The 11,841-nt window shown below is 45.8% G+C and overlaps 1 protein-coding gene across 1 annotated transcript; it reads right to left on the bottom strand.

The window, feature by feature from the left end:
* Positions 1-2,063: 2,063 nt before the first annotated feature.
* BDR25DRAFT_380712 (uncharacterized protein) lies at positions 2,064-11,685 on the bottom strand (the record flags this gene model as incomplete). Its single annotated transcript, XM_033697674.1, has 5 exons — positions 2,064-3,071; positions 3,127-4,704; positions 4,755-10,385; positions 10,436-10,964; positions 11,021-11,685. 5 exons carry the CDS (start codon positions 11,683-11,685, stop codon positions 2,064-2,066), a joined length of 9,411 nt encoding a protein of 3,136 aa, XP_033541655.1.
* Between the last annotated feature and the right edge of the window lie 156 nt (positions 11,686-11,841).

Genomic DNA, 11,841 nt, shown 5'->3' with positions numbered 1-11,841 from the left:
ATTTATATAGCTTACTATTAAATTTAGTTAGTGTAAGAAAAACTAGCTTTAGATAAAAAAAAAGGTAGTATTAGTAATAATAGTAAGTGTAGCTTATAGTGCTTAGTTTTTAGCATGTAAGCTTTAAACTCCCTACTAAAAATTAGCTTATAAGGCCTATATCTTAGCCTAAAGCTGCTGTATTAGGTTGTTTATTATGTAAAAAAAGTAAAAAAAGTAAAAAAAGTAAAAAGCTAATTATATATATGTAAAGTAAAAGCTAGAGTGTAATAACTAAGCTAACCTATCTCTAGCAGAACCTAGAATTATGTGCGTGTGTATAAAAGTTGCGCTCTGTCTCTACTATTAATATAATAAAGTATGTTAGCATCTATTAACCTAGAATTATAAGTGTGTGTAGAGGCGTGTCTTAAAAAAAACTTAGGCGTGTGTATGTGCATATGTACTTAAGCTTTTATGTTACCTAAGAAGTTTAATCTAATGTTATAATTAGCATGCTTAAGCTACAAGCAAGAGGTGGTGTAACCTAACTAGATTAAACTAAGGAGCAGAGGAGCTGCTCTGTGAGTTTAAATATACATGTGTGCCCCCTGCCAAGACGCTACTTGTTGCGTAAGCGAGGGAGCTGAAGCTGTAGAGCATGTGACGCGGTACGCGCCGTCACATCTAGTCTAATTTATATTAAACTACGTAAGTGTAAACTAAACTATAAACTTTATTAAGTATGCTATAAAGCTTAAAACACCTTTTCTATAAATATAACTATAAAAGTAGCTTATAGTTATAAGTAACACTATTACTAAGTGTAAGATTTATAAAAATAAGATTTATAACATTAATAAAAAATAGTTTAAACTAGTGTTTTATTTTCTTATATAGTTATTACAGCATGTAAAAAGTGTTGTAACTAAGATTTAATCTAACTAGATAATTATAAGTAGGCTATAGTTATTAAATATATTTAGTAACCTTTTTTATAAAAGTAAGTTATAACATTTTAAAAAGTAAATAAAGCTATATTACACTATAAAGTATAAAGAAATGTTAAATTTAAAATAAAAAAGGTTTCTAGTTATAAATAAAGTAGATTTAAGTTTACTATTAAATAATAAGTAAAATATAAAAATTTAGCTACAATAGTATAGAATTATCTACTATACTATAAAGTTAACAACACTATAGCTACTACTACTAGTAAAGTTACTATGTTAAAACTTATACTATTTATAAAGTAGATATTATAGATTAGATTTTTTCTTCTTATTTTATAAATTTATATAGATGTTGTAGAGTAAAACGTAATTTAAGTACAAAAATGTTGTTAGAGTAGACTATTTGCTTGTGTAGACTGCTTGCTTGTAAAATACGTTAATAATAAAAATGTTAACTTCTCTAAGCAATAAAGGCTAGTTTAGAGAAAGTTTAATGTACTTTTAGTAATAAAAAATTAATAAAGATAAAATAATAATAATTATTTAGATAAAACACTAGGCAGTTTAACATACCTTTATTAATAAGGGTAATACAGAATTCTCTGTATTGTGTACTATAGAAACACGTCTAACAGTGTTATAGAACATCATCTAAATGCACACACGCTGCACTCCTCCTAGTAGACAATTGCTACTCTAAAAAGCCTATCTTAATTGTACTACAGTTAAAATCTATAGCCTTATTAACTGTAAGGACTAATTGAAAATCCTCTACAGCTATGCGGCTTGCATGGCCATAGAGAACTGAAACGTACCAATCGTAGTACGGACTGTTGGACAAGCTGCCAGAAATCCTCTCTGCACAATTTTAGAAACCACGCCTGCCTTCCTATGCAGCTCTTTCGACCTACGATGCCAACAACTGAAGGGTCTACCATAACCTAACATCCTACTTAAGAGTTTCTCAGTATGCTTGCAATAATCTCCCTCGCTTTTTGGAGCGCCTGATAGAACGATTCGACGCCATGGGTTGGCGCCTTAATGAAGAATTTACACCTAATGTAATTATATGTCAGCAATGAACTTTTGATGATATTTAAAAGATACCAAGTAGAAAGGAACCGACGATGCTCACTCTTCATCTAAAACTTCATAATGGATCCACACATGCTCTGGATCTGGCATGACCCACCCTCCTTCTTGGAAAAGCCCATTGGTCCAATCGGTGCAATCCGTCATAAGCTTCGCCGGTCGTGTGCGTTGATACGTAGGATCGATGAATAGCTCCAGTGCCGGCTCTTCGCCCTTCCTCATTTCTTGCAGAGCGTACAAGTGTCCCGCGAAACCAAAGCCCCGACTCGCCCTTGTCACATTGACAGTGTGTGCTTGCGCCGCAGCCAGGAACAGCGATCGCATTTCAGTCAGAAGACTCTGATCATTGACTCTGTCCTTCAGCGCTGCAGTACAGAAGCGAAAGACTATAGGCAATACAGTCTGCACGATGTCAACGCGACCACGTCGAAATGATCGCATCGAGACCGTCTCCCATGAAGGCACTTGCTGGCCAAAGTAAATGCGTGCCGCAAGCTGGATCAAAATTTGACAGCCTGCGCGAGGGGCACAGCCATAACCTCGAAACAGGGCGGCTCCCATCTTTCGGAGCCGGTAGTTCCCAACTTCACAGGCCAGCGGGGCGGTGATGATTTTGAACCTCTGCTGAATGCGGGAAGCCTCGGCTATAAATTTATCCGCCAAATCAAAATGGAGACGCCGATATGCAACGGGTGTATGGCCATTTATAAATTCATGACCATTAGTCAACAGAGAACTGTTCGTCAAGGCTGTCCCAGAACAGTTTTCGGCCAGTCGCTTACAGATATGCTCGTTAAGTTGTTGTAGAGTGCCTCCGTCAATGATGGAATGCTCAGCGACAATACCTGATACACCATTTTCGCATATCACGAATTGTAGAGACTTGTCGGACCATCGGTTCGTGGTACTACTCAATAGGAACTGTCTCCAGCGCTCTGAGGCACCCTCTGGTGCATCGTCGTCTAGACACACAGCAAACGCACATGCCTCAATAGTGTCAAGGACATCTCGGTTTGCTGCGCTTGCTCCTCTTAAGAGTTCTCGATTCTATTTTCTTTGCTTAGCCAAAGTGTCAGCAGGGTCATATACACTTGTAACGTACCCTTGCCCAGCTGTCTCTATCATCGGCGGTCAAAGACGCGAGAGAGGGATTCGTGTCCGAAGATTCATCTATTATGGAGGAATATATCTCCTCCAGCTGCTCCCATGATACGGGGCTCCCGTTTTCAATGAGGGAAATCTGGAAAATCCAACCTCGCCTCAACACAATCGCATGGTCATTGCACGGAAACTTTCGCATCACGTCCTTCTCTTCATGCGGCTCCCGTGTGGTATTGAAGATCCAGTCCAATGAGCTCATGCACAGTGGCTGCTCATTCAAAACATCAGATGATATATCTCCGGATTCAAGACGCATCTTGAATTCAAAAGCAGCCGCAGAAACCATGGCGGCCTGTTTCGCCTGGCGGTTGACCCCCTCGACATCGCAGTCAAATCCAGCCCCAAAGTGCTGGAACGGATTGACTGGGGCTCGGCACCGCAGATAGACATGGTCTGTGTAAAGCTCAAATTGCCAGGCGTCAATCTCTGGATCATTTACGCGCTCGATAAGCCGTTGCTGTAGCTTCATACCCGGACTATTGGGATCTAGAAATTCTGACACCAACTTCTTTGTCTTTTGCAATTGTTTCTCGTCACAGAAGCTCTCGACTGCTTCTACATACAAATTTAGAGATGACTCCAACTCGGGCAGAGGAAGTTGAGGAAGTACTAGAGCTGCGGACCTCTCCAAGTTTTTTCCAGCTATGGTGGCATCCCTAATGCCGTTGCCCTGGTCGTCGGAACCTGAGCTGCGTAGCTCATCGGGGACTAAATTTGATCTTTCTAAAATGTGATGTGCTAGAGCAGATAGGCTTGGCATATCAAGAATCTCGCTTGTCTGTATGGTGACTTGTAATGTACCACGGATCCAGTTCTTCAATTCAATGGCGATGAGAGAATCCATACCGAGATCTACAATAGGCCGGTTAAGATAGATATCGGTCGGCTCCATTGCCATGAGCGCTGCGATCTTTCCAGTCATGCCTGACAGTATGACTTCCAGAGCCTTTCCTTCAGTACTTGCCTCTGCAATGAGTTGTTCTATGCTTTTTGTCGCCCTTGAGCCTTCGGTCTGCTGTTGGTTTTTGGAGAAATGCGGCATCGGACTGAACATGGGATTACGCAAAATAACTTGCTGGTCCTGTTCTTTGAGGGATTCTCGATCAACACCAATGACAATCTCTTTCACCTGGTCTAGCCGTGCTTGAGGACTAAGAGCATAATTAAGAAGCGAGAGAAAGTGGGACATTTTAAGTGGAATGCAACCGGCCCTGATCAATCCTGTAACTCGCTCCGGATGTTTAGCAATTACATCCGAATCCTCAATCATACCCAGATTCAAGGACACAAAATGCGTATGAGGGTCAGGAGGAAAGCTAGCCAGGTGGTCTTGGAAAGCATTTCCGGCCGCATAATTTGCCTGCCCTTTCATGCAAATTATACCGGTCAACGAGGAAAGCATTACGAAGAAGTCCAGTCCAGAGCCTGAAATTGCATCATAGAGGTTCCAGGTTCCGTCGACTTTGGGTAGCAAGGCAGCCTTGAAATCTTCGCCTGTCATTTCGCCTATCAAACGATCCTGGCAGTAAGTGTTAGTTTATCCCCAGTCTAAGGTTCCAAGAGGCTTACCTGTAGCACCATTGCGGCTTGAATGACTCCCCGTATTGGTGGCATTGTCCTCCGAGCCAATTCAACGGTTTCCATCACCATGTTTAAGTTGGTAATATCGCACTGAGCAAGGTGGACTTTCGATCCATATGACTGGATTTCAGAAACAAAGGCCTCTTCTTCTGACATTTTCAGCTTCCTGCGCGAAAGGAGCAAGACATTTCTGGCTCCATGTTTCGCTAGAAAGCGGGCGGCGTGTCTTCCTAGGTCCCCTAATCCACCAGCTACGACGTAAGTACCTTCGCGGCTGAGTTCCAGAGATGGCAGTCCCGTGGGTATGGCTTTGACAATAGCATCACTCTCGGCCACTAAAATGACTTTACCAGTGTGCTTTCCACTTTGCATAAACCTGAAGGCCTGTTCAATTTCCCCAATCTCAAAAGTGGTGATCGGATTTGCGACTGTAAGGCTTCCGTTCTCGAACAAGCTGAAAACATTTTTCAGTAAATTTTGGATGGTAAGTGGCCGGAGCTCACTCATAAGCGTAAGATCAACAGACGCAAAGGTCACATTTTTGTCAAAAACATCCATCCTTAGACGGCTTTTCTTAAAGATATCGGATTTGCCAATTTCGACAAAGGTTCCAAACGGCGCCACGCAACTCCATGAAGCATGCAGACCCTCGCCAGCTAATGAGTTAAGGACGACATCGACTCCTCGGCCTTGTGTCAGGTGAAGAATCTCTTTCTTGAAATCCCTCGTACGACTGGAAAATATGCGGCTGCTTGGTATCGAGTAGTCGTTTTGTAGAAGCTGACGCTTTGCGTCAGTGCTCACTGTCGCATAAATCTCAGCTCCAACGTGCTGCGCAATTTTGATCGCAGCCTGGCCAACACCGCCAGAGGCCGAGTGGATAAGAACTGACTGACCAGGCTGGAGGCGAGCAATATCAATGAGGCCGTAATATGCTGTGCTGAAAATGACCGGTATGGAAGCGGCTTCCACGAAGGACATAGAGTCTGGGATTACATGGACATTGTAACCCCGGGCTTTGGCTTGACTGGCAAATGGAGTGGCGTGAAATGCGCACACCCGATCCCCTGCCTGGACGTAATCTTTGAAGTCACTTCCCACTTTGGTTACAATACCAGCACACTCGCCGGTCATTTGAACTCCTGGTTTCATCTGACCCAGAGAAATGAATACATCTTTAAAGTTAACTCCGCAAGCCGAAGTCTGAATTATGATTTCGTCTGACTTCAGTGATTCCTCTACATTTTCGTCATCAACAAAGATCAGAGAGTCGAGAAGTCCAGGTTTTTGCACAATCATACGCAAGCCCCGAGTGGGATGATGGAAGTTTGTCATTGAAAATTTCGGTATCTTGCCTGGACTCATTGCTACAGCGTTAATGGCGTAATCCGGAATCAAGCGCGGAATCAGCAATTGGCTGTCTCGGTAGACGAATTCTATATCTTCGAGATTGCTTTGGGGTCCGTTTTGCAAGCAGGTGAGCAGGACTTTCGAGATTGCTTGTGTCAGGCCTCCCCGATTGATCGTGAGGTCTTGCTGGATATCAAAAGTTACAATTTTCAATGTAATGTTCTCTGCCCTCGCAATTCGAGAAAGCCCTGTTACAAGCCCTTGGGTAGCATTTCTGCAGCCTGTTTGAATTCGACCTCCGGTAATCCAAAGTATTTTAGAAGCACGCATCAACAAATTGGAGATGTGCGAGAATAGCACATCGGACGGATTCAGGGTCATCGGGTCCCCATCTATGTCTATAATGACATGAATGGAATCGTCAATGTCGGTCGCAGATGGCCATTCGATGATCGTGGGGGAGGTCCCTTTGCTCTCAAGCTCCGTGATCAGCTCGGCCCGGAAATCGTGAGCGCGCGTAGTCATGCGTCCAGCGATAAATTTAATGGCAGGGTGTTCCTGTATATCAGCTCTCTGTGTGGTCCCGGATATGATGAGCGAGGAGCGATGCGCGGGACCCTCGAGGTCGTTTATGGCAATTTCGGTCCCAAGAAAGCCCGATTGCAAAAGAACTTCATTCCACCTGGAGACGGAGAGAAGGGGTCCATTCATCCTTCCATCGTCTATCCCAGCCCACCATCCTGGAAGCAGGCCAAAAGTCGTCATGTACGGGGATGTCATGTGGACAGTCTCGATCAGAGCGAGCTTTCCACCTGGCTTTAGCAGCTTTCTAACGTTAGCAAGGCTTTTGGCCACAAATTTTGTAGCATGGATGACATTAGATGCGACGACCAAGTCGTACTCCTGTGCCTCGAACCCTTGACTGATAGGGTCTCGTTCGATATCTAAAGTACGAAACCGAAGAATGTCTTCCCAACTCTTGAACTTTGAATGTGCATGATCAAAAAAGCCGGAAGAGATATCCGTGTAGTCGTAGCTCTTAAAGATCAACCCACTGCTGTCGCTATGTGCCTCGAGAAGAGATAGTGTCGTGCCCCCAGTACCTGCTCCAACTTCCAAGACTTTCAGATACGGCTTTTTGAACGAGAATTTTTTCAGATACTCTGTGAGATGGGAGTAGCAGTGCATAGAAGAGTCCTCGGAATATACGCGATACAGCAAGTTGTCTTCGAGCATGACTGCGAGAGGGTCGCTCTTGCCGGTAACGATATCAAGCAGGCAAGGCCCCGTGCGGGTAACTATTTCGCCCTCTACACCCGCAAGTTTTGCCCTCGTGTGAACTATGTATTCGCTCTCTGCATCAGTAGAGAGAAGGCTCATGCCCAAATCTGAGTCGACATACACTCTCATCCAGTCAATTAGAAGCCTGTGGTGCTTTGCAGGGATTTTTGGTTTCGCCTCATCAAGTGCAGCAAGCAGCGATTTGATGTATAACGAGGCAGACAGATTGAGCAGGGTTGCCTTCTCTTCAGCATGCTTGTCCCGAGGATCTGGCAAAATTTCAGGTTGTAAAGTCGGCGGTTGGGATTTGAACGTAATGTCAGGCTTCCATTCCATTCTGTAAGTAATGAGACGCTCTGTGTTAGCTTCGAGAGTAGACGCTTCTGCGTCTCCTAATCCACGCAGCTCGCAATTGGTGACACGGAGAACCCGAACGAGTTCTGAGCTATCCACGTTTTGGAAGACATCCGTGTTGACGACCGCTGAACGTATGCTTGATGGATTCAGACTCGTAAGCACCTGCAGCTTTGCGCCGGGCGCACTAGCTAGTCGTGCAGAAATTGAGATGTGGTCAAGGAAAACTGGCATAATCGAACCGCGAGAACAATGTCGAAGATATAGCAATAAACTGGGCTGGAACACTGTGTCCAGCGTCGAGGGATGAATAACATGGGGCTGTGCAAACTTGGATGGCATGCACTCGACGATGTTTGGTGTTTCCACCATTCCGAATGCCCGCTGGCCATTAATGCTAATTCTCTTAAGATTGGAAAAGGTTCGTCTGTATATGTTCCCTACTGATTGACATTGCTCATAGAATTGCTGCGATGTAATATCTTCGGGATCTGTTTTCTCACATGCGTGAGGAGACTGGATCCAATCCTTAAAGATTTGGTTGCAGGTGGTATCTCCCTCTAGAGTCACATGAGCAGAATCATCGAATTCAACGGCAATCTGCCCTCTGCAATGTTCCGTCCAAATGTTGTTCTGGGACACAGACGAGATGGAGAACTCTTCCCATCCGGAGAACGATTTGTCTGGAACCGATTGAACAGAACGCAAATTGAGCTGAAGATCCACCTTTACAGGTGACTCGGGAATGGTGAGGGCTTTGGAAAATGAGATATCCCGAAGAACATATTCGGCCGGGGTCCTCGATACTTTACGGATGGCTAGAATCTGTCGCATTGCTTCAATGGCCATGCAGAGATATCCTGAGCCAGGGAAGACCGTGATGTTATCCACAATATGATCGCGAAGCCAAGGTAGGCGGTCATGGCTCAAGATGTTGCGCCAGGTCGGCTCGTTCGGCGAAGTTCCCGCTACTCTGACTCCCAATAAATCATGAGGCGGGAATTGCCGAAAACGGTGCTCCTTGCTGATTCGTGACTCGTGCCAATAGGGGTTGTTGTGTTCCCAGCTGTATGGGGGCAAATCCCGTAACACAGTAGGTCGCTCGTAGTGGTTTCTTGACGTGGGGAGCCCCTCAAAGTTGACCACCGATCCCAGTTCAAAGACTCTACCAACTGCTTCGACCATACATGTTATGGCATTCTTTTTCCGTAGCAAGGTTGAGATGTACACATTCTGTCCGTACGAATACGACAATGAGCTCAGAGTCTGGTGGAAAGGCCCTGAAAGCGCACTGTGTGGCCCAATTTCTATAAATATGCAGGTGGAATCCGGCACCACGAGCGTTTTCATAGCGTTGCACATGGCCACTAGGCCTTCCGAGAAACGGACCTTGGAGACCAAATTCTCAACCCAATAGTCCGACCCGAACCCTGTGGTCTTTTCGGTCCCTGTAACGGACGACAGGAATATAGTCCCAATAGGTTTAGTAGATTCTAATCCGGCGAGGCGTTCTCGATATTCTCCCGCAACCCTTTTCATGTGGAAAGAATGGTAGGCAGTATCTACCTTCAGGATCCTGTTGAATATGTTGCCCTGTGCAAGTATCGACTGGAAGGATAATATGGACGAGTAATCCCCGGAGACTGTCGTACTTTCTGGGCTATTCACACACGCAATTTCCAGGCTGCCTGGCGAAATCGACATCCGTGACATGAGCTCAAGAACTTCGGCCTCGCCGAGGCCAACTGCCATCATGCCGCCTGGCACGTTAGATTTACATCGTACCATGGCTGCGACAAATGCTCTATGATAGGACGCCGCTATAGCCCCGAAATGTGTGAGCGCACCCGCTGCATATGACGCCGCGATCTCTCCACTAGAGTGGCCTAGAACCGCCTTAGGTGTTATCCCACAAGCCTGCAGGAGATCCACAAGCGCAATCTGGATTGCCGTTACTGCGGGCTGAGCGATCTCACTCTGATTGATGCGTGAGGTGGCATCATCAAGGAGCAACTCTTCAATAACACTAACGGTGGAACCTAGGCTTTGCAAAATCTCGTCTGACTTGCGCAATGATTCCATATATTTCGAATTGACCATCATGAGCTCTTGGCCCATACCAATCCATTGAGCCCCTTGTCCGGAGAAAACAAAGGCCACTTGCACACTATGCGATGTTCTGGTCGTCCTAAGCGGTCGTTGATTCAGCATCGGTACGAGATGATTGGGAGAAGGGACCACGATACTGCATCTCCAGTTCATTAACGTGCGTCTCGAGCAAAGAGTATAGGAGAGGTTCCGCAAGTCATCCTCTTTGATCTCACGGGACTGTGCCCATTCTTTCATTCTATCAGCCTGCTGGAGTAACGATTTCTCTGATTTTGCAGTCAAAACCAGTAAAGTCGGACACCCCTTGAGCTGAGACATGCCCTTTCCATTCACGAAAAGGGTCCCATTTGTTAGCTGTTTTGAAGTGATACAACTCCGAGGAACTCCGTTCGACTCAGGGTTGTCGTGAGGTTGATATGAGGCCAAGATCGCATGCCCATTCGTACCCCCATAGCCGAAACTGTTCACAGAAGCAAGTCGCTGGCCCGTTACCGGCAGCGGCCAATCTTCAATTATCCTAGCAATCTTCAGATGTTATCAGCGAATGTCTCTAGGAGAGCTAACGGAAATCTTACCCTCAATTTACGGCCCTCAAAATCAAGATTCGGCTTCAGCTTCTCGAAATTCAAATTTGCGACAATCTTTCCTCGTTCGAGCATCAGCACCGTTTTGATGAGACCGGATATTCCGCTCGCGCTTTCGAGGTGGCCGATATTCGCCTTTATGGAGCCGATGACGAGCGGCTGGTCCGCGTTTCGCCCGCAACAGAAAACGTTCGAGATAGATCCAGTTTCGATTGCATCTCCTGCAACAGTACCAGTTCCATGCGCCTCCACATAACCCACTTTATTGGGATCTAAGCCGGCACGGTAGTAAACGGACTTAGCGAGGGTTTCTTGAGACTTTTGACTTGGGACAGCAATGCCGGACGACGTCTTGCCGTCCTGGTTCACACCTGTACCATGGATGACTGCCCGAATTGGATCACCGTCTTCCAACGCAGCGTCCAACCGCTTGAGAACGAGACAGGCAGCGCCCTCGCCTCGTCCATATCCGGAGCCTCTGGCGTCAAATGTAAAGCAACGACCTCTATTATTCAGAATACTAGAATCAGGGTCAGGTAATTGACCATATTCAATGATAGCCGGTCGAGTACTCACTGCAAGAGTGTCATTGGAATCATCTGGTCTGGAGACAAGATCAAGTTGCTCGCCCCAACGAGTGCAAGGGATGACTCCCCCGTCTGAATGCTGAGACATGCTTGGTGCAAGGCGACCATGCTCCCTGAACAGCCCGTGTCGATTGTCATAGAGGGGCCTTTCAGGTCGAAGACATACGAAACACGATTAGAGAGGATAGCATCCCCTGTACCTGTCATGTGATACTTTGCTATATCGTCGGTATCCTTATACATTATCCGATCGTAATCCCGAGCAAACGTGGCCATGTAAACAGCCGTATCTGAGCCTTGGATCTTGTCCAAAGGAACGCCCGCATTTTCGAGGGCTTCGTAAGCTGTCTCGAGCTGCAATCGCTGTTGAGGGTCCATGGCATGAGCCTCAGCCGAAGAGATGCCAAAAAATGAAGGATCAAACATCGAGAGATCCTGGTCTAGGAAATGCCCTCCCTGATGACTGATTGTTCCGTTCATATCTGGATTGGGGTGATAGAAAGATCCAGAATTGAAACGATCCGCGGGAACTTTGGACCAAGCATCGCGGCCCGCTGAAAGCATATCCCAGAGCTTTTCCGGGTCATTAGCTCCGCCAGGGAGGCGGCAGCCCATTCCAATGATAGCTATGGGGCATGTGGTGTTCTGCATCATCATGGAAAAGGCGACAAGCGAAGGGACTTGAAAGGAGACGTCTTGGCAAGTGCTGTCTTTCTTTGTTTTCGTCCTTGCAGAGATATGCTTCAGGCGTGATTGTTCTGTATGACTTTCCGTGATTTCGGCTGCTAAAGAATTGAGACGGTGATTTGG

This window comes from Lindgomyces ingoldianus (genome assembly GCF_010093535.1).
Source record: "Lindgomyces ingoldianus strain ATCC 200398 unplaced genomic scaffold BDR25scaffold_43, whole genome shotgun sequence".
NCBI classification, from domain to species: domain Eukaryota; kingdom Fungi; phylum Ascomycota; class Dothideomycetes; order Pleosporales; family Lindgomycetaceae; genus Lindgomyces; species Lindgomyces ingoldianus.
This window is presented reverse-complemented; position numbering and strand designations above follow the sequence as displayed.